Source organism: Lonchura striata, chromosome Z (assembly GCF_050655825.1).
Source record: "Lonchura striata isolate lonStrDom1 chromosome Z, ASM5065582v1, whole genome shotgun sequence".
Classification (NCBI taxonomy): Eukaryota; Metazoa; Chordata; class Aves; order Passeriformes; family Estrildidae; genus Lonchura; species Lonchura striata.
In genome coordinates, this window is record NC_140740.1 from 79,227,972 (window position 1) to 79,254,734 (window position 26,763).

A 26,763-nucleotide genomic window follows, 5' to 3' on the forward strand; every position below is an offset into this window, starting at 1 on the left:
GTAACCTGGAGAGTTTGGAGGAGAAGAACCCTCGTGGTCTTTCCTCCAAAAGCTGCTAGAACTGTCTGTCTCAAGTGCTGCTGTGACCAGGCCTGGCTAGGCCGGGCCTGCCCGAGTCTGAAGCAAGCGCCTTCGCTAGCGCTGCTGTGAGCTGCTGCTGAGCCGTGCTTAGCCCGGGGCGCGCTCCCTGCAGCCCCGGGCGGCGGCCGGCGCTGCCCGCGTCCCGAGGGCCGGGCCCGGCCGCCCGTGCCGCGCGCGGCCGCGCGCTCGCGGCTGCGGCGTCATCGCCCCGCGCCGGGCGGCGGGAGCGGGGCCGCCCCGCGCCATGGCGGCCCAGCGGCGGCCGCGCTCGGGCCGCGCCGGCCAGGTAAGGGCGGCCGGGCGCCCGCAGTCCCCTGCCCCTCCCCGGCGCCTCCCGCCGCGGAGTCGCTCTCCGGGAGCCGCCCGAGGGCGGATCGCGTCGGGCCGCGCCTCGGTGCCGCTCCCCGCCCCGCGGGCCGTTCGGCAGCCCGGCCCGAGCACGTCCCCGGGCAGGGCGACTCCCGCCGCTCCCTGGATCAGCCCGCGGTGCGGGACTGGGGCAGAGTCCTTCTGGAAGGGCACAGCCGGGGGCAGGGATCGCTCAGGTTGCAGCACAGCGAGTCGCTCCCCACAGGTCGGGACGGGCAGCTCCAGACATTAACTCCCAGTGATTTCACATATGGAAACCTTAAATCATTCAAAGTGGAGGGTCGGCTGCAAGGACAGGTACATCCCGGACAGTGTAAGGCTGGCTGACCGGGTTCTAACCATTAGTGGCACTGTTACCGCATGGACCTATCACCCGGTCAGGTTCAGGGCTCTTGGTGGTCAGGCCGCGCTCGCCGTTGCTTCCGGCATGTTTTGATGACATGGCAGTAAATACTAAGAGTTTCATTTCATTGTCCTTCCATATATACATATCCAGTTTAAATCGATGGCAATTCAGAACAAATGGAAAGCTTGTCTTAATAAATTTGTGTTGTGCTAGAAACAGGAAGGCTATAAAATAAGTGTTCATTTCAGTCTTAAAAGGTGATGTGCACAAAGTCATTACTGTTACGTACACGCTGCAGAGTTTGATTAACAGTACTGCTAGTATATTTATGAATTTTAGTTCCTACTGTTAAAATATGAAGTAAGAATTTGTATATTTGCACTTACTGCATTTTGTTTTAGAGCAGGCTTCTCCCCTTTACATAACTAACCTTTTTGAGGGTTTAATGATGAATGAAGGTATTAAGTGACTTTACAGAGCAGTCAGATGTTTCTTTGAATTCCTTGGTTTTATTTTCACTTTATTTCTCCATTTCCTTTTGGTGAGCTTTGTTGTTTTGCATGTTTTGGTAAAAGAGAGCAAACTAACCCTTTCCAGTTAAGCCCACGAGACTGAGTGTTTTTCACTTACATAACATTAATCTCCAAATGCACGTAGCCAAAAAACGTTTTGTTTCTCAGGGCATCCAGTTGTCAGCAGAGGTCAAACCATTTGTTCCAAAGCATGCGGCGGTAACTGTGGCATGGTCAGAACCCTCAGAAGCATGTGTCTTTCCTAGGTACTTAACTACATGCTACCCATTTGTTCAGGAACCGTCTTTGGATAAGTATGTATATTTTATTAATCTTATTTCTTGGGGGATTTTAACCTTCTGGTTTTGGATGTTGAGTATCTTAAGAAGTAAGATTAAAGGTTCCGATATGTTGTTAGTCCAACTGTAGAAATGCTTCTGCATTATCTTAATGATTAAGTTTTTACATTTATGTTCTCTGGGTGTATACTAGGTACCTGGTCATTTGTTCACAAGGGTCTGTATTGTTACAGAGTGTTAAGGAGAATTTGGTGTTCTGTAATGATTGGTCTGGTTTTTGTGTGTTTTGGAAGGAGCTGAATCCAATCTTTGGATGAAAAAATGGTTGTGTTGCAACCAGGTTGAGGTAGATGTAGTTGTACACAAGTAAAATGATTCTTTAATAAGGTTCCTAAACCTGTAAAATATTTACTATATGGGGTCTCTCCTGGATCTCCACAACCTGTGCATCTCCAGAAAGGCAGTTTTACTAAAAAATGTTAGAGGTTTCTGCAAGTTTTGGGATTTTTCTATTAGAGTCGAAGAATGGTATTTGTGGTAGACTTACAAAAAATACTTTATAAGGAGCAAACTGAAAAAAAAGCCTGCATAGCAGAATGGGAAATAATTGAGTCTTGTAAGAATCTGGTGGTGTTACATAGTTCTCTCACTGGATTGATTATACAATTGCTGCAGAGTTAATGGTGTTTCTTTAAAAATTCAGAGCATTAGTGAACACAATCATCGTAGGCCATAATTTTATCCTACAGGAAATTTTAGTATTTTCAACCTATTTTCATTTGTACTAGAAATTTAACATTGCGGTGAGTATGGCCTGTTCTGTACATTAGAGAAAGCCCACAGCATTAGCATGAAATCAATTACTACAAAAAAAAAACCCACTACCCAGACAACAGTAGTCTTCTAATGAGTGTTCTGCCTTGTTGGCACTGAGACATAGTTACAGTTGACTCTCATTTGGCATATTGCTTCTTTGTGTGTAAACTGATGAGAAGCCTTGTTTTGACTACACTCTGTCAGAATTGCAGCAGGTAGTACGGAGTGTGTTATCTGACGTCTTCTGTATCTATGGGAAAGTTTCTCTGTCATTACACAAAATTCTGAGGCTAGCAGCTTCATGGAGAGCAGCTTTAACAACTGAGTGCAACTTTCTGGAACTGAGAAATTTCTGTTCTCCCTAATCAAACCTGAACTCTGTGTATTTTCTGGACAAAGTATAGAAGGAAATTGAAAGGGAACTTTTGAGCATGCATTTGAGGGAAAGAGGCATGCCCCGGACATGTTGTGTTTTCATTAATTGTGATGGTTACATGCTGGTCTGTTAATTATTGTTTTATAATTCTGCATTGTATTTCATACATTTTTTATACTCCATAAAAAGTTATACTTTCACGTTGTTATTGTCATTTTAATATAGGTTTTAATGTTTGTTCTTTTGCAGTCAAGTATGTGATGCATGTCATGTCCTTACACTGTGGTTTTGGTTTGTTTTACAAGAAAAAGCTTACTGAAAATAAGCATGAAGAGTCCAAGTAACCTTGAACAGGCATGAGAACTATAACTGCAGAGCAGACTAGCTTTGACACTTGGAAATGGATAAACGTGTGTTTTGAGATACTTGATTAACTACATGTTTTCCCAAAACAAAATTAATTGTTTTTAAATAAGTCCGTAGCAGTTAGTAAATACCTAGTTGAAATAACATGACATAGTTTTCTTTTGAACTAGAGCTTTCTTGTTAAACAAATTCTTTAAACAAGGAATATGTTTGTCAATGCAAACAAGTAGGTGCTGAAGACTTGCCACAGGATGACTTTCATTTCTTTTTCAATATCCATCGCATAGTGTTCTGGGAGATCCTGCCTTCCGTGAATACTCTGGCTGCTCTTACTCACCTGATGTTGTTGCAAATGTGTATCCAGTAGCTGGCTCACAGTATCAGTCTAACAACTCAACACTCTATAATGGTTCAGGAGTAGTCAGTGAATCTGCTGAACAAACATATCCAGTCAGACAAGAAAGTAGGAGTCTTTCAAAGGTGAGCAAATTTGTGTTTTCTTAAAAATTAATATTAAATTCTTACTTTATATCAGTCTTTATAAATGTTTGGTTCATATTTTTAAAGTGAATCATTTGTCTTTCTTGTAGTGATCATCAATGGCATTTAAAAAGGATAGTAGTGTAGTGTCCCCAGCTTCAGAATACCAAAAAGTTCATGGAATTGTACACTTCAGATTAATAGAATTTTTCAAGCAGCATTTTTGAAACATGAAGGGAAATAACTTTTTTTTTTTTCTCTCAGAAAGAAGCATCTAAAGTTGTGGGAGAGGAGGTGGGGAGCACTGTTCATTTGTGAGCTGTGCTGTCTTTTTTCACTCTTTGGGCTTGTGGGGAGGGGAGAAAGGCTTTTTTTTTAAGCCATGTGGCAGCTTCCATTAGCCTGGCTTAAGACAGACCTGGTATCTGTAATCATCTGTTTAACTGATGAGTCAAAGACCACATCTGTTGTTGAAGGATTTTCAAGACTTACTGCAGGTTGAAAACAATCCACAGGAAGGGAAGAACTTGTGCTGCTGGGGAGGGGGAAGAAATGTTCATGTTAGAAATGTAGTCTTTTTCAGTCAGAAATATACCAGTGTTCTGTAAATACCTTCAGTCATTTTTGTCTCTGTGTGTTTGGGGATAAATTTCCTGAAACTTGCAAATATTTTCAAACAAAAAATAGACAAACCTCTTAAAACATAAAAGGGAAAAAATTCTGATGTATTTTAAACTCATTTCCCTCCGGGATTAGACATTGTGTTTTCTTAGATTTGTACAACTGCTTTTGTTTCCAGCAGTTTTTTATGATCTGTTCTGCAGTCATATCCTTTTGCTGCACCTTACTCCCTAGGTAGAGACCTAAGTAACTTCATTGTGATCAAGCCTGTGTAGAGGATTTGTATGGACTAGGTCCTAAACATGCATTATTAGACATAAGGTACAAAGTCTAGATACCTAAAATTGTTTGTTTTCTTGCTGAGAAGAGGATTATGTGCTGAAACTGTTTGGGGAGAGGATGAGCTCAGCATTAGCACAAGTGATATAATGTGAAAAAACTTAGTTGAGCTTCTGGGAGGACTTCTGTGATCTTTGTAGGGGCCTTGTACTGTTTATTATAGTCTTTTTGTCTTTTTTCCCTGTCATATATTCTTTTGTGAGTTTCAGATAAGTGATTTATTTTTGCATCTTTCAATAGATGCATCCTGTATCCTAACACTTTAATAATTTGCCTTTGGGTATCAATAAATGCCTTGCCCTCCCACTCAAGGAACCAATTTTGCTGTCAAATGTCCTCTGAATTTAGTCCAGCATCCTGTGATCAGAGTTCAGCCATTTGTCTAGGCTACTATGGTGTTGTTTGCATAGATACAAACCTCTGCTTGTTCCTTGCTTGCTGATTTCTAAGCCCAGCTCTGCCAAACTGTATTTTGTGGAAAAATCATAAGATTTTCATAACTGTGCAGAATGGGGGAATTATAGGGCTCACATAACTGTGACTTCTCTAACTACTTTACTCCAAGTTTTTTGGATGTTGTGACATCAGTCTTGAACAGTTTGCCCATGATATGTAGTTTAGTTAAAAGAGGGCATACTTTTAAAATTTTAGCCCTGTTGTAGAAGAAATTTTGTTTTAGACGATCATACTGGATAATTTAATACCAAACAATTTTAAACTATTGGAAATGCTCTGATTAAAAAATCAGTTCTCAAAAATGCAGTTGTCTAGAAGTATATATATATATATATATAAATATATATATATATATTTATATATATATCTCCATCTTACTTGGGCTGTAATATATGCTAAAATAGCATAGGGAACAAGGTAGATGAAATTAAATACCATAGCTCTACATGGCTATTAGTATTTTTATTGATTAGCTGTGGTTATGGTATACTGTTTATATAAACTATTTATTTTTGTATTAACTTGATGGTCAGATTCCAGGTACAGAGGTGGTTAACTGTAACTCACAGCAAACTTGCTCGCTTTACGAAGTTTCAGTAAAACTTAGTAAATATGTCACAAATACTTGCAGCAGAGGAGATCAAAAGAAGGTGAGAAAAAACTCGACAAAAAAAGGCATGATGGAGGTGAAGCTTCTGTCAGAGTTGTGAACAGGACTTCATTCCAGACTTCTACATGCAGCAGAGATTCTGTGAAGCCAGGTACGAACATGTTGTTTGGTTATAAGTACATAGAATAGATGTGGAATGGGTGTCTGTGTAATATGCTGCAGTTTGTGACTATGTTTCTAAATCTAGAATAGTTAAGAAAAAAGATACCCTTTTCTGTACCCTTTTCTGTGACTCTCTTGAGAAGGAGTTGTGACCTGGCCTTTCCTGATTGAGCAAATTAATATAAACTGATATAAAATATTTCTAAAACAAACATCTGTATTTACACTTGCTTGTTCAGTGTTGTATTTGCATGTTGATTATAATTGCTAGATTTTTTATTTAATATGATCTGTGCATAGCAACACTCCTCGTGAAAATTACTGCAGTTATGTTAACTAGTGTATAAAACATACTTAGAAATGATCATAAGCAAGTTTAATTACTTAGGCTTTACATGCTTTATTTAGACAGGTTCAATAAAGCTACAAACAAGAAGTCAACTGCAATTCCAAAACCAGAGTCTCATCCTGTACCCACATTTGAAGCTGGCATTCTGGATTTCCACAAGTCACAGAGTTTGGGAAGCAGTGAGGTACTGAGTGTACACCATAAAAATACACCAGTAAGTTTGGTGGAAAGTAACACTGTGTCCTTAGTCAACCAAATTTGTCTCGTCTGCTGGACACCAAGGATAACCCATGTTGCAGAACTTGTAAAAATAAAACTTGTCAAAAATACAATAATTATGAATACAAGTATTTTGCATTTAGTATGGCAGTTTAAGACCTATCTAAATACCTTGCGAGCAAGGGAGTTCAGAGCTAGAGGTTTTAGGGCTCTTCTTCTAGGTGGTGCTGCCAGTTCTTGCTGTCTCCTACTCTTTCTTCATGGGCTTTCCTTGTCTGTGCTGCCATAGATAGAGGAAAGCAAGGTGACACCAGAAATAAATGTAAATATGTATGGTATGGTCCAGATTGCCTGTAAGGACCACATTATGTTCCTGTATTTAGCAGCTTACTGTTTTCTCTTTCATCTGGAAATAAGTGAACAGTCACTTATCCAATAGTTTCCACACATTAAAAAAAAAAAAAAAAAAGTCTGTGTTGTTGTACTTAATTGGCTTCTGCTCAAGGTTAAAAATAAGAAACTTTAAAAAAATAAGAAAGGTTGAAAATATTTCTTTAAAATAAGGACTATTTCTTTAAAATAAGGAAGGTTAAAAATAAGAAACTAAGAAAATTCCAGAAGGGGAAGAAATATTGTTGAATGTTATTCTTTATTTCTTTGGCTTCCTTTTTGTTACTAAATAAAATACTGAAGTATTCAGCAGTGTATCACATATATTTAATCAAATAGTAGTGATTAATGATTAATAATTCTGAAGGATCCAAACAGAATAATATTTCTGATTCTTCTGAGTCAAAAACTGTCTGTAATGAAACACCTTTCTGCTAACCCTTGAGTGTCATTTTTCATTATTTGTTTGAGTTTGAGATGGAATTTATTTTTAATCTACATGAAATACCAAAATATTTTCTTGTTTATTGTTAGATCATTGTCTTTATGCTTTTGTAAAATATAATAAGGCACAATCTTGCTTGTACACCAGTGGAGAGACACCTCCTCAAATTCTGTAATACCATAGGGCTGAAATGATGGTTCCACTAAGATCAGCAACAAAAAGGCCACAAAGATCCTTATGCCCTTATCTGTAGATGGTTTGAGAATTTTTAGTTAATGGTGGTTTATTGTGTTTTGCTGTGTTTAGGTCAGTGATTTTAATCCTTTTCTGTTACCTGACCATCTGTTTTGCAGGAAGATACTTCTGCAAAAAGCAAAGCTTCACCAAAAGCTTCAGATGAAGCAGGAGCCAATTTAATTCCCTCTTCACTTGATGGTAGGGGTAAGTTCTTAAAACAAAAATTATTTGCCTGCATTTTTAACTGCTTGTATCTCAGCAGTTTGGAAAACTAAAGTGTTCTGAGGAGCTGTTGATGTGTAAAGTAGAAAAAAATATAGGAGCAAGCTCATTATAAAAGAAAAAAAAAAACACAGAAATAACGCTGTATCAGTTTCTTTCAAATGAGATGACCACTTATCGCTCATTCTTGCTCATATTTCATCATCTGGAATTTTAGAATTGAAGAACGATTTAATTTGGAAGAGACTGTAACTAACATTGCCAAGTCCACCACTAACCCATGTCCTTAAGTGCCAAGTCTCCACGTTTTAAATATCTCTAGGAACAGTGAATTAACTACTACACTGGGCTGCCCATCCACTGTTTGATAATGCATTTGGTAAAGAAATTTTTCCAAATGTTCTGAATCTGAATCTGAATCTGAAAGCACCTTGGTACAACTTCAGGCCATTTTCCCTGTCCCTTGTCCCCTGGGAGAAGAGGCCGACCCCCACCTGGCTAAACTCTCAGGTGGTTGTGGAGAGTGTTCAGGTTTTCCCTGAGCATCCTTTTCTTCCAGGCTGAACACCTCCAGCTCCCTCTGCTGCTCCTCACAGGACTTGTGCTCCAGACCCTTTCCCAGCTCTGTTGCCCTTCTCTGGACTTGCTCCAGCACTTCCATGTCCAGGGCCCAGAACTGGACACATTCGAGGTGTGGCCTCACTGCCAAGTGCTGCTGCCACACTGTTGCTGCCACAGGCCAGGATGCCACTGGCCTTCTTGGCCACCTGGGTGCATTCTGGCTCATGTTCAGCTGCTGTTGACCAGCATCCCCAGGATCTTTTCCTGTGGGCACTTCTCCTGCTCTTCCCTAAGTCTGTAGCACTGCATGAGATTGTTGTGACAATCTGAAGGACAGGTTCATTTCAGCTTGCTGAACTTCATGCAGTTGGCCTCAGCCCATCAATCCAGCCTGTCCTGATATCCCTGCAGAGCCTTCCTACCTTCCTAACAAAAAGCACTCTTGCCTGGTTTGTTGTCATCTGTGAACTTGTTGGCTTGATCCTGATCATGGATATATTGCACAGGACTGGCCCCAATACTGAGCAGGGGAAAGTGAAGAATGCTGTCTCCAGTATTAAGTCCCATTTTGTTGTGTCATTGATACTCAAGAGAAAATATTTCTATTGTTGCCTCTCATGTTGTTTCAGGTGAGAAAAGGAACATGTTTTGGTTATTGGAAGCCTGTTTAGTCATATGTAGATTTTTTTCCAAGAATAAATGAGAGACAGATATTGATTAGTCTTTATATGCAGATTTGTTATAAATAGCTGGCACCCCAGAGTTTAGCATGTACCTAAAATTTTTCTATGTCCTATGTTATTTCTGTTAAGAGAACCATGATGCTGAAACACCTCCCTGTTTTTTTTGTGCTTGTTCATTTTGTTTGGGAATTTGTGAGGGGAAGGGTGGCCTTGGACTTTTTTTTTTTGTTCTTGTTTACCTGTTGTTTGGCTGTGGGGATGAAAATATTTTTTTAATTGCTACAACTATCACATGGCTAGTTTCATGTGAAAAAATTCTGTTAATCAGGACTGTCTTGGAGGCATCACATACATTAAGATTGAATTGTCTGAGTGCCTCTCACTCAATTTCTGTGCATACACAGACATGCACCAGTCTGAACAGTTTGGTCCTTATCTTCCCTGTAACTTCAGTAAGGATTCAAAGAGGACAGATTAATCTGCTGAAATGCCTTGAAGGGCTTTCTAAAGATAAAGTTATTCCAGAACTTTTAAAGTCATCTGATAATGGGAGTTTTTGGTTATATACTATTGTCTGTTCCTATCCCTGAGAAAAAACCAGCAGTGGGCCCAGCTGAGGTTGGCCACAGGTCTGTGTTGGAGCTGTCTGGGGCTGGCCGTGTCCATCTCTTCACAGCAGCTACTGCAAACTCGCCCTGCTACCAAAATTTAGCCATCTAAACCCATTATGCTATTTTATTGTTCAGGGAAGTTTTTCTCACTCTTAAGAAAAATATAGACTGTGTTCTATCTTTGCTTCATGTAAGGAATGTGGGTCTCAGATTCAGTCAAAGAGAGAAACTGAGAGTTTCTATCCAGGCAGAAGCCTGGGAAAGAGCTGGGAAAGAATGTAAATAATTCTTTATCTCTCTTGTTATTGACATTGTTTATAGTTGAGTTCTATCACTGTGCATCAAGCACTCTGCACCAATGGGTGGGTTGTTTTCACTTCAGGACCAGTGGAATTGATCCTCACAGAGCTCTGTATAAAAGAGCAGTGCATTTGAATAAATTGGAGTTTTACTCTCAGCAGTCTTCTCATTCCCATCCTGCTTTGACAGCGATAAAGGAATATTTACAAAATTAATTGCGTTTTTCAAAATGTCTTTCAAAATACTGATACATCTTAGTGGTAAGTGACATTCCTCTACACTGAGGCACACTAGGAAGTATTTCAGCTGCTTTGTATGCCTGTAGCACTGGGAAGTTTTCAGAAAGTGAAAAGTAACAATGTGGCCTTCTGCATGAAAGCTACATGACTTTATGGGAAAAATATTAAAGGAGTTTTGTATATAAACATAGCAGAATTTTCAGTATTTTGAAGATGATCATCAGAGTGTGGAGTTAGTGTGATACAGTACAGATTTCCAAATACCAGTTAATTTTGTTTATTTGTAAAGTGTTGGGCAGTATATGGAATACTTAAAATTCAGGAAAGCTTGCTGGAGAAATAAAATGTATGTTTTATTCAAGTCCTTCCTCAGAAAGAATATGGCTCTGCTTAATTTTCTAGGCCTTGACTAATTAATTACTGATCTTTTTTCTTTTGAGTATTTAAGGACTATTCTTGAGACATCTTTGTGTTTACTTTTTTCCCAGTGTCATTTCCTGAAGCTCCTGCAGATGGCTCTGCTCAACCACATGTGTCTTGGGCCTTGGTACTTTCACAGCCCCCAAAGAAAATTGTTTCATCACCACCATCTGAAGGTCTTTCCAGAGGCAAAGGGAAGCAGGAGAGTGAACCAAAGGTGCTTGAGAATTCTCTGCTCTCAACTAATGCCTGTCACTGTGTTTGTGTCTCTTTATTGCCATTTTTCCCTGGGCTCTGTGCAGTATCCACTTCTAAAAGATGATATGAAAGCAGCTTCTTCTTACTAGAATTTTTCTCGTCATGGAAAAGAATCACAGGATATCAAAAAGACAGTCCTAGACTAGGAATAAGAACTTTCAGCTTTGAGGCTGATTTTTTTTTCCAAATTCCTGACTCTCAGAATAAGACATGAAACATGGAACTCTTGCCTTATTTGGCTTAATGTTTCCTAATTAAATCCCAGTAGTCCCGATACATTCTGGTAACAGGCTGCAACTGTAGAATTCTTGCTGTAGCTATGAATTTCTAAGAGATACTGAATTTTCCTTGTCTGATTAAATGACCCAGCCTGAATTGATTAAGATATCCTTTAGTAGTGTAAGACTAGTCATTGCATATATTTTGGTAGGTGATACTGAAAAAGATTTTAAAGGTCATGCCTTATGGTCTTTTGCAGCAGTCAGAAACAAAAAATATTGCAAGTGAAACTGAGCCTGAAGAAGGGTCAGAAAAGAAGAAAAAAAAGAAGAAAAAGAAGAAAAAACTGAAGTCACCCACTGATGTAGAAAGACCTCAGAGTGAATCTAGCACAATACAGGAACCACCGAAGATTGAGGTAAACTGAATAAGTTTTTGTTGCTGTTCTTTAAGTGTTATGAGTGTACTAGAAGACTAAATGTTAACACAGCTTTGTACAAATTTAAGTTCAAATCCTATTTGTAGGGGATGTTGATACAGTTTTTTTTTTTCAATTAAGATGTTTGTCAGAGGTTACTGGTAGGAAACTGTTGTAGTTTTAAATTACTACACGTTTGGTGAGCACAATTTCCTAAATTAGAAATATTCTGTAGCAGCTATTGCTTGGGGTATGGGGACTATAATAATATACTGGGTGCTACAGTGTACCATGGTTTTAATGATTGTGGTACAGTATAACAATTCTAGTTGTCTCACAGCTGGGAGCAATTTCTGTGTAAAGCGGCTGACAGTGTTTACATTTCTGATTTTTAATTTCAGTTTCCTTCCAAATTCATGTAACTGTAATAGGTATATTAGTATTTTGATACTTTTGTGTATCAGTATTGCAAAGGCATGAGCTTCTCCCACATTAAAGGAGTGCTGCAGGTATGTGGTTGAACAGTGCTTCATTGTAGGCCTAATATTGTACAGCATGTGCATGTGTTGGTTTACATGTTTGATTTGGTGTAATAATACTCTGAAATGACAGCATAAAGAAGCCTTCCTGGCTGGCTTCTGTTCTGTGCATTTCATTGTGGAACATGAAGCAGAACTATGTCTATGTGGTTTTACTTTGTGGTTCCTTGTCCAGGAATGGCACAAGAAATGTGTATTAACAGACCTCTTTGTTAGAGGAAATGGGTAAAACCAAAGTTGTGCTAGTTCTTTCTTCAGGAGAATATCCCCATTTTTGCTATATGCTACCATAAACGCTGTATGCTATGAATGGGCATTCTAAATTGAAAGAGGATGGCAGAAGTCATGGAAAATAGCAGAATGGTACTGGGACTGTTAAAATCAAAATTGGAAAGAAATTGCATAGAACGATGGAGCAAGACACACATATTGCACTGCAATTTGTGATGTGGATGCAGCATCTGTTGTGGCAGTGGAGGAAAGCTTTCTGATCCTCCTAGTTTGCTGGTAATTCTTGTGTCCTCAGCAGTTTGAAAAATGGGTTAGATGCTTGTATGATGCTCTTGAAATAATAAACCATGCAGAGATGACACACATGGAGCTTCTGGGCACCCAGGAGGTTTAAGAAGGTTCTGTTTATGTGCAGCAGCTCAACAGAGCCATATATTGGATTGCTCTCTAGTTTTATATAGGTCAGTCATTTATAGACATGACTAATAAGCGTAAATGGATACATCTGGAGAAAACCAATCCTGTCATTTCATACACACTGGCAGGTCCTGACCTCGATATCTTCCGTGAGTTAAATATTGAAGGTGCTGTTGATAATCAGGTCAGTGTTAGTCGTATTGGTCAGACATGTAAACAGTGCTAGGAAAATAAAAAGGAAAATTGATTATGACAATATAGAATTTCAGGGCATGTCTGATCTAAATACAGTGTGGATTTTGTTTTCTTATGTTCCTCCCATTCCTTAAAAAAATACACATATTTGAACTAAAAAAGATAGACAAAAGGCTCCAAAAATAATCAAAGGTATGAATCAATTTCTGTGGGAGGCAAGACTGAACAAAATTAGGACTTCTCAGTATATACAGGAGATGGCTAAATGGCAGTATAGCAGTTGGAAGAAAATAAAAAGGAAGTTGACCTTTCTCCTAGTGTTTGATGTTCTTACAGATGGTAAGAACAAATACAGGGAGGTGTAACCTCTCACTGAGTGCTACATTTTAATTATTTAGTTTGCTACATGATGTTGCATATGTCAGAAATCTGTTTGCATTTCAGAAGCAATTGGACAAACAGCATCTAAGCTGAAAAGAGTGTATTTGTGAAATATGTTTTCACTTCCTTTCAGTTGCTTTTTGGCTTACTTGCAAGCTTCTTCAAAATTTCATTGGTTAAAGTGTGTCACTCCTTGTGCTAGAGCTTGGGGTGTTTAAATAAAGCCTTTCAGTCTGGCAAAGGTCTTGGTGTGTTCAGTGGTACTGTATCACAGCTAAAAAGGCCTCTCAGAAAGTGGGATGAGAAGCAAAAACCTAGCTGGTGGATTGGGATCATTATGATGGAGGCAGTGGATATAGGATGGTGAGTCTAGGCCAAACTTCAGCCTGTCAGCACTTGATAATCCAGATTCTGCACAACGGATCCTCTGCTAATAAAACTTCCTCTTGTGTGTAAGCCATAATCATTTGAGTAATTATTTGTTTATTTCTGTACTCCAGTACATACTGCCTGTTCAGTTCTTCACCACTCACATGTTAAGGACGGAATTGCACAGCTGGAGACTGTACTGGAAGAAGGGGGAAGTTGTTTGCAAGGCTTTTAAATTATTTGAAAAACATTCCTTTAGAAGCTGTTTACCTCTAATGATTTCTATCAACTGACAACCATAACAAGCTGCTTTTGGAAGCGTTTCTGTTACAAGCTGAGCTGTTTCAGCCCTGAATTAGCTGCTGCATGAAAGATTTAACCATTGCTGTACTTGTCATAGCTGGTTGCACTACCGTTGCCTTCTGAATTTTTGTTACAGTGGAACAAATTACGATAAATGTTTGATAAGCGGGGAGAAAATTGTTGGAGTGTGGGAAAAGTTTTGAAAATACAGACTTGATTATTCTTATGAAATCATCATCTGGGTTATTTGTTTAGGATGTTGAGGAGTTTCCTCATCTGGCAGCTGCTTCTGATAAGAGAAACAGGGTAGGACCTCAGAAACCAGCCTTTACTTCTGCAGTCAGAAAGCAGTCTGAAGTAAGTAATCTTGCGACATTATGTGACTCAAATATCAATTATGAATCCAAGTTGTTTGTTTTTTTGAGTTTTTTTACATGAGCAAAATAAATCTCAGGAATTAATTTGGAACTGCATTCAGTATGTGGATGAATCCTAAGCATAAATGGCAAGGATTGAAAATGTGATTGTTCTGTTAAAGCAAGTAGCGTAAATAATAATAGTAAAATCCCAGGTTTCAGTTGCTTTGAAATGAATTTTGCTACTAAAAATTTTGGTCCTTGGCTTTATTTCCCTGTGAATTTTAGTGATTTAAAAAAACCTCCAAACACAAGCAAACAAAACCCTTGTTTGTTTTGTTTGAGGCAGTAAATAGCTTTGACAAGGAGGAGTGAGTAGCAAAAGGCACAGCAGTTGCTTAAAAAAAGATTTATTACAAAGAAAGGTGCTGTACATACATGAAACTCAGATGAAAGCAACCCCTTAGCTTTGTAGACATAAGTGGGATATAACCCCTCAAAGCTTACATAAACTTTAGAGACATGATTCCTGTGCTTGTAATAAATATTTGAAAATGAAGCTGCCTTGCTATTTTTTTCTTCCAAATCTGAAAATAAAAGCCCCATGAATGTGATTAAGTGGTATGGCAGCCAATGAATGGTCACCCTTCTAGAAGGCCACGTATGTTCTTCCCAGAGCCTTCTCTTTTCCAGGCTGAACAATCTCAACTTTCTCCACCTTTTATCATAAGAGAGGTATTCCAGCCCTCTGGTCATTTCTGTGGCCCTCCCCTGGCCTTGCTGTAACGTCTCCATGTCTTTCTTGTGCTAGGGATCCCAAAACTGGACCAGCACTCCAGGCAGGGGCACACAAGAGCAGAGTAGGGGGAGATGATTACTCCTCTCAATTCACGGGCCACACTTCCTTATACACACCTCAGGACATTTTGGCTTTCTGGGCTGGGAGTGCCCATGGCTGGGTCATGTCCAGCCTCTCACCCTCAGCACCCCCAAATACTCTCCAGGGCTGCTCTCCATCTGCTCATCCCAGCCTGTGCTGGTACTGAGAGTTGCCTCAACACAGGTGCAGCACCTTGCACTTGGCCTTGCTGAACTTCATGAGTTTCACACAGGCACATCCCTCAATACTGTAAAGAATGCCATCCATCATTCTGGTTGGCATCCCATCCCTGAAGGACTTCCCTGAAGCCTACTTGGCTTGGTGTCATTCACAGACATGCTGACGGTGCACTTGGTTTGAGTTTAATATCATCTTAACCCTTTCCCTTGTGTCCTCTTTTTATATATTTTGTCTTCCTCCTTGTCACCTTCTATCTTTACATTCCTAAGAGCCATCTCTCTGAAGAGCGTTGTGATAGTCAGTCTCCCTCTCTGGATGAAACTCCCAAGGTGGATGGACAGTCAGGGAAACAAGCTTCATCTTCTGTCTTAGAAAGAAAGAAAACTCAGGTAAGTGAATTCCTACTGAAGAGAAGTTCACAACTCAAAATAGACAAAGGAAATGAGCCTATTTAGATATAAGACTAAGTCCATGCTCATCTGAGATTCTGCATTCATACTTTGAGGTAAGTGACACGGTCACTCTTCTAATCTCTAATTAGAAGCAATCACTGGTAATAATTGCCAACCTCCAAGGCTTGATAAAATGTTAAAGGAAAAGTACAAATTTTTCATTAATATCTGTGGGTTTCAGATATCAGGAATTTTCCTTTCACCTGCTTTACTTAATCATGGCATAAATCCAGTCCATACTGATTGCTCTAAGTAGCTGGGAACCTCCTAGAAGTAGTTCTGACAGAACAGGGAGGCAAGGAGATCCCCCTGTGTTGGGGCAAGGAGGAGAAATATGGAGCACCAAGTGAGGTCAGGAAGTATTTTCGTGTTGCTGAGTAGGTTCTGGCACAGCTCTGATTCAAAGTGAGATCCCAGCTGAGGACTGAGGAGGTCATGTTCTGTAACCCTCTTGTAACAGAAATTACAATCAATTGATTGACTTCTAAAAGAGCCAAACGAGACTTCTAAAAGTGCCAAATCTGGCAGTCATGTTTTGCTCTGGTAGTTTGTTCACAGCCTTCACCACACTATTCATTTTTAGTCTTTTTATGTTCTGCTTTATTAAATATGGATCATGGCTTTTGCCTTCTCTTCAAAGCAGAGAAAAAGATGAGTGCTTATGAGGAGCTGGTGCAAAGATGATGACCTTTCTTTTTAGTGAGACATTGGAGATAATGATTTTTATGTGTTGCAGTCACATACTCTGGAACAATCACAGTTTTTCTATAATTTTAAGAAAACTTTAAATTTTGATGAGCCTTTTATCTCTTTCAAAGGTATATGACAGTCTGAACCAAAGTGAGGCCCTGACATAAAGGCCTTCCTTTATTGAAGACTATACTTTATGCTTTGTTGCAGTAGCATGTTTTAAAGTTACCTGAACTATTCTGATTTTTTAATATTTTTGGACATTAAAGTTGATGTTTATTTAAAGGTCACTGAGTGACATCAAAGATCAGTAGTATTGTGGATAAAGATGTTAAAAGAGCATATTATACCATAAAAAGTAATGGTCTTTACAGTCTGAAGTGGAGGGCATTACTAACTGGTACTGAACTTTTTCAGGAAACATCCAGGAGCAGTGGTAAGAAGAGTCAAATTCCAGTGCAGTTGGATTTGGGTGGCATGCTTGCAGTCTTGGAGCAGAAGCAGCAAACAGAGAAGTCAAAACAGTCTCCTAAACCTGTGGTATTTTCAGGTATTGGTTACTATGAAATTTCTTTTCTTTCACCTTAAGCTGTTTTTAAGTATTCAGACATTAAATGTAGTCTGATTTCTGATCTGTGATGATCTCTATGCAGGCAAGAGCACAGTTCACCAGATACAAGAGAACATTAAGGTTCTTTAAAAAGAAATTTAAAAAGCATGGCAGTCTGAATTGTTTGACGGAAGACTTAACAAAAAAAGAAACACAGCTTTGTGAAAGAATGCCTTGTATAAATACGAGGCACGATTGAAATGTTGCTTTGGCAGAAATACCAATGTTTTTGGAGGTTTTTGCTCTCCCCTATGTAAATGTGTTATTGTTCTGATCTAAACAGGCAGGAAGGAGCTGCACAGTAACAAAGGCTTTCTTACATCTCCTCTGATGCTAGAAATCACGGAGCTGAGGCTTGATTGAAAAAGCTCCTTTGCAAGCACAGAGGTTTTACGAGAGTCAGGCAGCACAAGCCAAAGGATGAGTTCTGACATACCTCTTAATTGTGAAATAATTGATGTTAACAAAATGCTAGGTTTTGTTAATGCAGAGGATCTTTCAGTTCTTCATGATAGAAGCAGGAGAAAATAGCCCTTGTCTTTCTCATTATAGGTCAAAATATAATCTTGATTATGCTGGTGTATATTTTGCAAAAGGAACCATTATATTTGGTAGCATTCAATAATAGTAAAATTTTTCTTATTTCAGCAAAGGTTTTTTTAGTAATTATTTCAGAAAGAGATCTAATCACAAGAGATTTCATCTCACAATACTTAATGTGATAGCTGAGATTTTAAATATAAAGCTCAAGATGCTTAGCATTGGTGAGATTTTCCTTCACTAAGATGAGAGAACTTAGGAGATGCTTTTTTAAAATACTTTCCTTTTATTTTCATTTGGGTGAATCAGACTTAATGCTGCAGAGATGCTAATAACCAGTTTTGTTTCTATAAAACTATACAGTGTGTGGATTGATGAGTAGATGGTGGGCCACAAAGGTATGGGTCAAAATACCCATTTTCTAATACTAAGATTCCTGTGCCTGAATATAATGCAGAAGAGAAATTGTCATGTTTGTATCCTGGGAGCAAAAGGCTGATGTTACTTTAGCTTTGTACTGTTTTAATGTTTAGTACACCATTGATTTGGTGTGTACCAAAGTACAACTTCAGTTTGCAGTGTGGCATCATTCTGACCTCTGCTACCAAGAAGAGGACAGTGAACAGGAATGGAAAGGAGTATGTCCACAGACAGTTGTTTTTATTCCAGTTACTACTTCACATGATAGGTAATACTGGTAAAGTCATCAAGTTTAGGAACATGAAAACTGTGAACTTGAAATGATCGTGTACACATTAAGGAAATATGTGTCTGTGGGATGTATGATTATTTATTGCTGCAAATCCAGCTTCCATTTTTGTAGCCACTTATGCTGCACATTTTTTGGCAGTGTTCTGAGTTTGCCTTTGATACACAGAGCCGAAAAAGAAACATCAGTTTAGCAGCTCTGTGGTGTAAACTGTTCATGGTAAGAGTACTGCATGTGGTGAGGGAGGAGCTGCATATAAATACTGTGGAAGCAGTAAATGAAGATGGCTTAAGACAAGCTGCCAGAATATTTTTGTGTGTTCAGGGGAGAGATGATGCCTGAGTCAGAGAGGGAAGTGTCAAGCTGGTTCCACTGATACTTACTTAGTCATCCTCTCAGTTGACTTGCTAATGTGAACTGCTTTATATTGCAGGTAACTGAAGTTTGACAAAGTGCTCTACAGGATACAGCAGTTCCTACTGATAGTGAGGAAGAGTAGTTTATTTGGTATGAGGTCATGGTGTGGAGGATTTAGCCATTTATCCAGTCATTTAAAGCTTCTGTGCTCTAAACCCTCTGAAAAAATGCAAGTAAAGTGGACATCTTCAGTGAGCTTTGCAGGTTAAGCAAAAGAGACTTAGCTGTAGCTTTGCATTACTCATGACCCATTTGTAAGTGAATTTCATCTAGGTTCCTTAAAGTGTAACAAAATGTAGGCATAAATGCTTAAGTTTATTTACAGCAAGTAAATCTAAAATCTGTATTACTGCTACTCAGTATTTATCTTAACCCAGTGTGGAATCAATGGAGGAGGAAGTGTCACCACAATGAAACACAGAAATTCTTGAAGGGTGGGGTTTACCAAGATGGTATGGCATGATGTTGAAGGTAGCTTGGACTGCAGTGTTTGGTCAAATTCTGCTTTTGAGACAGATTGTGATTCCAGGGGTATAACAGAAGTAGGGGACACAGCAGTCTTTTGTAAGGAGTATCTTTTCAAAATAACAGTTTGATGATACAGGATAGCAACACAATTTTAATATGTGTATACCAATCTTAAACTTGAAATTGGATTATAGTTCAGGCATTCATTTTAGTTGTCTGATGCAAATTTCTTCTTAAATCTCAGTTGGTGGTGCTGTTCCACTGCTATCTAAAGACCCTGCTACCGCCATGCGAAGTCACCGTTTAAACCAAGGAAAGATGCCTCACAATCCCTTGGATTCCAGCGCTCCTTTGGTAAAGAAAGGGAAACAGAGAGAAGTACCTAAAGCAAAGAGACCAACACCTCTCAAAAAGGTCCTCTTTTTTTTATCTTAAATAGTAAAACTATGGGATAATATATTACTCTGGGAGTCTGTTAAGCCCTCTCATACAGACATCTGCATCTCAGTGTCCACTTGGCTGAATGCAGTTTTAACTTTGCTTGGTTTCAAAGAGGGGAGGGGTAGAAGAGGGTAGTCTTGCTAAATGGCATATATAAATTCCAAAAAATACACTTTCTCCCTTGAATTAATTGATAGATTATAAAGTGCCACTACAGAAGTGTCCACACATCATTGATACAGGAAAACATGCAAAGAAATATTATTTGGTGTGGCAAAGTTGAGCTTATTTGGTGGACTGGGGAGAATGGATCAAACAGAGGTGATATTTAATGTTTCTGTGTTCTTCCAACCCAGAACTGTAGCTGATTCTGCAGCAACAGGTGTTAGGTCCATCTGGTGATGTCTGTTGTGTCTTTCCTCTTTGCCTGTTCATTTGCTTCCTGTCACATCTTCTACACAAGGGTTTTTTTAACTTTAGTTCTCTCCTTGTAGTTTATCCCTAGTAATTTTATTTTCTGCCTATATACTGGTAATCAAGGTAAAAGTCCTTTCCTATGTAAATTTAGGAATTATCTTTCCTTGTTTTTGTGTGCAAATAGAATAGTAAACTTCAGATACTAGTGCTGAACCTCTTTATAAATGGTTTTTGTGTAAATATGTGGTAAGAGTAATGCTTTGTTATCTGCATGACATCAAGTTGGTTTGGTTTTGATACATATTTTAGATTATTCTGAAAGAAAGAGAACAAAGAAAACAGCAGCACCTGTTAGAACAGAAAGCAGCACCGAAAGATGAAGATAACATTTGTCAGACAGAAGGAAATGTTACTGAGAATGCAACACTTCTACAGGATAGTCAAGCAGGTATCTTTTGAGGAAACCTGTAATACAGTATGTAGCTGGAAATTTGAGCACATTTAGTACTTTAGAAAACAAGTACTAAATCCTGCCAAATGAAGACTGCAACCTCCCAAGTTTTCTGAGATTGACCTCAGGCTTATCTTGACTGTAAAGTGGGCCAAAGTTGGAAATCAGTAATAAGGATTCTGATTACTGTTCCACACTTCTGTGCCTGTTGGTTTTCTGATATCTTGTAAGGAGAGTTCCTGCCTACCTTTGGCAATTAATGAGGTTTGAAAAGAGAAAAAAACCTATGAGATTAAAGAAAAAAGTTATACCTGTTTCCCTAGTACCATAGACTATTCTAATACTAAGGTACTTCCATACATGCTTGACAGATTAATCTCTTCACAAGGCATTTGGGCTGTCTTTTCAATCAAAGTATCTTGATTTACACTATAGCTGTTCCAGTAGCACAAGTTGCTGAAGGGTTTCTGGAGCACACGGGGATCAAGGAATCTAAAGAAGGTTCTGTGACTACAAAGCAGCTAACTGCCACTCTTCCAAAAATCCACAGCAGGAATTTTAGAGAGTAAGTAATGATTGTACTGATGGCATGGCTCGTTTTGCACAATACCACCAAAGTGACATTTTTCAAACAAAGTAATCCAGTTGTAGTCTCTGCAAAACTACCTGGAGTTTAGACTGAAGGCACTAAATTTTTTTCTTTCAGTCTTTCTGTAAGCTGACACACAAAGAAATTATAAACTTAGCGTGTTTTGTGATTCTCACTTGAAAATGCATGTTCCTTGAAGAAAAAAAAAATTCACTAGAGGCTAAGGAATGAAAAGAGACTGCTGTTAAAATATAAGTACTTTATATTAAATAATGGGGCAACAGCTCAACTGTTACCTGTGCTACTTTATTTCTTAAATAGTATTCTTAATTGTAGTTCGGTTTTCTACTGCCAGACCAAAAGGCAAAAATGTAAAGAAACTAGATGACGTTTTATGTTGTAGCTGGCAAAGAAATAAAGGTAATACTTAGGAGTATTGTGTGCAGTTTCAGCTAAATGCTTAAGATGATGTGTATACATGTTTCTTTAGAAAAAAGAAATAGTCATTATAGTCGTGTGAATTCACAATAGTTAAAATAGTCATGTGAAAAGATCAGAGATCCAGTCATGAAAGCTTGAAACAGTTTCTTGAGGAAAGCAGTGTCTTAACTTTTAGTTCCCCTCCCATAAAGCAAATCCACCACTGGTGGCTTTTATGCAGTTCATGTCATAGTAATGGTTAATAGTGATACAACCATTCCTGCTATGTTAATTCTTAATTTAATTTTTAATTGCAATAGAAATTGATTAATTTGTGTTTATGTAACAGTGTTTTACTGAGAACACAGTTTGGGTTGAATATGTGAAGGACAACTCAATTTACAGGATGTAGAGTATTCAGCAAAGCTTAGATTATTTTCTTTAAGTCAGTTTTTTTTAGTTCCAGTAGATCTGTCTTCAAGACTTAGTGAAACTGGTAGGAAATAGTAAGTAAAAATTATTGTAACCTAAATAACATTCGGAAATAATTGTATCTCTTAAGATTCAGGATAGATGTTGTGATCTCTTTATCATATGTGAATTTGCCACTGGCAATTCTTTCTGTTTACAATGCAGTTGATACCTCTCTAGTTTTTCTTTTTCATATCCGTCTTCACTGGAAAATTCTTTATGTAAAAGTGGGTGGGGTGAAATAATTTTTAACTCTGATCTTCCCCAGAGTGCCCTAGGAGGGTGAATTACATAGTTTTGTACCCTTTCCTTACGAACATCACAAATCCATAGTCAGATAAGTGGAAAAGGATGACAGACATGAATGTAGAGAGGAGGAATGTGATCCAGTTTTCCATCTTTGGTACACATAGCCTTGAATTAACAGAAATAAGTTAGATGTACTTTTTTGTACTGTGGTTGTTGTACTTTAATTTATATATGTCAAAATAAATACCCATAAATATATGCACATACCTAGTTCTTGAAATATATATATCTATATATAGATAGATTAGGCTTATTGTACATGTATATATGTATATTAATATGGTTTGATTAAGAAGCCAGGTAACAACATAAGGAACAAAATTTCTTCCTCTCAAATATTCAGACACTAAAAAGAAGTAAATTTTTGTTTTTGTGTGTATTACAAGTGTGTTTGGAGTGGAAACAGAAAAAATACAAAGACATAGAATAGAATTTTAAATGTATATTTAATGTATTACATATTTAAATGTTACATATTTGTAATTTTAGTGACTAACCATTTTGCTCCTTTCTTCCAGTTACTGCAGCCAGGTACTTAGTAAAGAAGTTGACAGTTGTGTGACAGATCTCTTAAAAGAACTGGTTCGTTTCCAAGACCGTTTGTATCAGAAAGACCCAGTAAAGGCCAAGATAAAACGCAGGCTTGTTATGGGTCTTAGAGAAGTTCTGAAACATCTGAAGCTGAAAAAACTGAAGTGTGTCATCATATCTCCTAACTGTGAAAAGATTCAGTCAAAGGGTAAATAAGTTCTTAACAAAAAAAAAAGTGTCTTTAATTAAAAAAAAAAAATGCAAAAAAGAAGGTTCAGTATATTAACAGCAATATTATTATTATTATTATTGGAGGAATTTATTTGAGTATCCTTTGAAATCCAGCCATATGAAGTTGCCTTCCTTGCTGCAATTCTTTACTGCCGTGTAGCTGAACTGTGAGCTGAGTCAAGACTGTCTGGGTTGGGAGAAGTTACCTGAGATTAGGGTCTCTCTAATTACGGATTTGCTCTGCTGCTGCACAAAAATTGCACTGCACAACTGAGACAATCCAAAGGCTGCTGATGCCAGCTCTGCTGTCACAATGTCCCACTGTATCAATCTTCTAGAATGCAGACTGACAATAAATCACTAGTGATAGTCTCCTAAAAATTGTCATTATTGGCATGAATTTATTGTAATTGTTGTAATTATTGTCATTTAAATAATTCCTTACCATCTGGGTCTTTTTTGATACTACATTAGACTGTACTACATATATAGTAAAACATGGAACAGAAGCAGTCTAAAATTAATGCTAACTAAGAATTAAGAAAAAAATGTCAAGTTGTCCATTAAAAATGTATATTCAACACTACTTGTGGTCTCTGTTTTTTTCCTGTAAGGTATAGTTTCAGAATGCACTCATAATCTTGGGATATTTTTTGCCATGTGTTAACAGTATGATTCTTTAGCTCCAGTCAGCCTGACTGTGTTGTGTGCTGCAGGTGGGCTGGACGAGACCCTACACAACATCATCGACTGTGCCTGTGAGCAGAACATCCCGTTCGTGTTTGCCCTCAACCGCAAGGCCCTGGGCCGCTGCGTGAACAAAGCCGTGCCTGTGAGTGTGGTGGGGATTTTCAGTTATGATGGGGCTCAGGTAAGCTGAAATAAGTCACTTCATGTGTTTTCCTTCAAAAAGCTTCACTTTTGACTTGGAAGAGGAGATGAAGATACTGTGATTTTTAAGGGTTTTTTGTTTGTTCTGCTTTTGCAGACTTACACTCTTCATCACAGGTCATACACATTGCTTATATGAAAAACTGGTTTTAGAAGTACAGGCAGTCAGCACTGTTAAAAAATTACTCTTGCTGTCTTTTTCTGACATCTTCATCTTTATCTCCTCGCTTGATGATTTTTTTCAAGAGAACTGTTGTTTTTATAAATGCTGATAAACGCTGTGTCTTTCATGCCTTCATACATACAAAGCTGCTCAGCTTTTATACATGAACCTACACATTCTGAATAAGGAATACTCATTAGATTTTCATGGAGATGTTAAAACTTAGTGCATGATTTAAACTCTTGTATTTTATATTGCCATAGGACCATTTTCATAGAATGGTACAGCTGACAACAGAGGCAAGGAAGGCCTACAAAGATATGATAGCAGCTTTAGAGGAAGAAGCTAAAGCAGGACAACGAGAAACCCAACCCAGCATCTTAACTCTTGAAACTGAAAAAAATGGCTTGTTAGAAACTTGTAAAACATCTTCCAAGGATTCAGATGAGGATGTACCAAATTACAGTAAGTATTTGCTGACTTGGATTTTGTTCCATTTTTATTTACAGTGTTCATCAGTTCTGTGATTTTCACTGAAACAAATGACATCTGCTGTAGTCGTTAGTAAGGAGGGAAAGTGGGGGCAAATTCTTGTTTTTTTTTATAAATCTGAAGTCAGTTTTTACTGAGAAAGTATTAAAGACGATTCCTCCCTGAAATCTACAAATGGCAGGCAGTACTCACTGTACTTACTTTGCTCGAGGAGGCTTAACAGAGCTCCTAATTATATTTCTATTTTTATATTTCTATATTTCTATTTAAATAAAAATCCTTTTAAGATTAACTGTGGATGTCCATACTCTATGACTATGGTAGATAGAAGCCTATTTGAGATGCATGTTCCTGACCACAAGCATTGGTTTGTAGAAACATTTTCCTCCAGCTCTGTTCTAAAGTCAACAGACAGTGCAATGTATTGTACATAGAAAGTTTTGAACACTTACTGTTTTTTTTAAAGTTGGAAGCACCTTCAGGGTTAGCCTTACTCGAGTAGAGTTTGGACACCAGGAGCTCAGTGGACCCCATCACTCTTAGTTGTTCTTTGGTGTGTCATCTGATGTTGCATAATGTAAATGCCAGCATGCCTGTGTGTCAGCTGATCTCAGCACTTATTTTGAAAGTGAAGTAAAAAATTAGGGTTGACTTTTCATTTTAAGTTTTTCCTCAAGTATTAAATGGTAACATATTGGTTGTTGTTTTTTCTTTGTTTTTGGTTTTTTTTTTTTTTCCCCTCCCAATAATCCTTAGTTAAAGTCTGGAAGAGAAAACTTGAAGAAGAATATAACCCATATGCACTGGAATTGGAAAAGAGTGCAACTGCTGACATGGCGATACTGAATTTGGAAGACCAAGAGTAAATCCAGATCCAGCTCTATTGGGCTTTTAATTTTTTTCTGTTATATCCTTAGGAAGAAGGCAGCAAAAATAACATAATCTAAACAAATACCTGAAGTTAGCTAAGCAAACTGTTCTGAATCCCTTTAAACAAAAAACACACTGGAGCACATGAGGCACTGGTTAATGTCTCTGTATTTTTTTGTTTCTCCGATTACTATAGCAGATGACAACACCAAATTGTTGTAGCCCCAAACCACTTGAGCTGGCTTGGCATATTTTAATGATTTTATGGACGAGCATTGATTTCTTGGGGTAGAATGTATCAAAAGAATCTGACAGAGAAAAATAATTTTCTTCTGGAAGAGATTCCTTGACCCAGAAGGGGCTAAAGGAGAATTGCCCTTAAGTTTTAATTCCTGTATAAAGATCTTCAGCTGTTGTTTGATTGTAGGTTTGTTCTTAGTTTTTCTTCTACATAAGCCTGCTCAGAAGGACAGGCTGCTATCAATGTCACTTTATTCTAGTCAGCAACAAATTAATTTGACGCAGGTATCTTGATTTAAACTAATTAAGGAAGGCCATGATGGCAAAGTTCCTAGTTAGCTCTTCTGTGTTGTTCATTGGGGATCATACATCAGATATGAAGGAGATAGCACAGACTACAGGGGTCTGAAATTCCTGAAGTGAATGTGCTCTGTTTAGACTTTTTATAAACTTGATGTTTCTGTTGCTACTGAGAGTAGTTTATCATATACATCCTGCTTTGAAGTTAAAGGATATTGCAGGACAGAAAATGTGCTAGCCTGCTTATCTGTACCATCTCCTTACTGAGACTCCTCATTCCTTCCTTTTGTCTGGGGTTCTGTTGGTATATGAATCTATGAGTTTTTCAGCAATCCCAGTTTGTATCTAAATAGAAAAAATTATATCTTACAAGAAATGAAGTTTGTATTCTAGTGGAAATAAAATTTTAAAAACAAAATGTGCTTATGGTAGTGGTGGAACACCTTAGTAGGAATGATCTGTATACATTGTTTTTTGAGGACAAGCCTAAAGAAAGTAACTGGAGGGATGCACTTACAACTTGTGTCAGCTTTTCTGAAAGGTGGTACAGATGCCACATGCTGCTCAGCATCTCTGAGGTGTTTCTGCAAGTGCTTCACCATACTCAACATTTATAATGCAATACTTTGGAAAGTAGCTGCCTTGTGATGATAGAAATGGTATAAAAAACTTCAAATAATTTTGAAATGCAAACAGTTTTCTGTAGATTATAAATTGTATAAAATCTATTACAATACACTGATTCTATAAAGAATGCTTGTGACTTAAGTAAGCTCATCTTGTGGGAATTTAGTGATATTTGAAAT

The 26,763-nt window shown here is 38.1% G+C and overlaps 1 protein-coding gene across 10 annotated transcripts; it reads left to right on the forward strand.

Annotated features, from left to right (window-relative positions):
• The first annotated feature begins 300 nt into the window (after positions 1–300).
• SECISBP2 (SECIS binding protein 2) lies at positions 301–26,375 on the forward strand. Of its 10 annotated transcripts, none has more exons than XM_021530416.4 (18): positions 301–367; positions 1,477–1,622; positions 3,453–3,645; positions 5,693–5,822; positions 6,242–6,396; positions 7,590–7,677; positions 10,578–10,726; positions 11,246–11,404; positions 14,095–14,196; positions 15,525–15,644; positions 16,815–16,947; positions 19,386–19,555; positions 20,309–20,447; positions 20,886–21,015; positions 22,758–22,978; positions 23,718–23,872; positions 24,319–24,520; positions 25,304–26,375. In XM_021530416.4, exons 1-18 carry the CDS (start codon positions 326–328, stop codon positions 25,411–25,413), a joined length of 2,544 nt encoding a protein of 847 aa, XP_021386091.3. In that variant the 5' UTR covers positions 301–325; the 3' UTR covers positions 25,414–26,375. The 10 variants fall into 10 exon arrangements, with proteins under 10 accessions (XP_021386091.3, XP_021386093.3, XP_021386094.3 ...); XM_021530418.4 differs by having other exon boundaries at positions 7,590–7,671; XM_021530419.4 differs by having other exon boundaries at positions 6,242–6,366.
• The last annotated feature ends 388 nt before the right edge of the window (positions 26,376–26,763 follow it).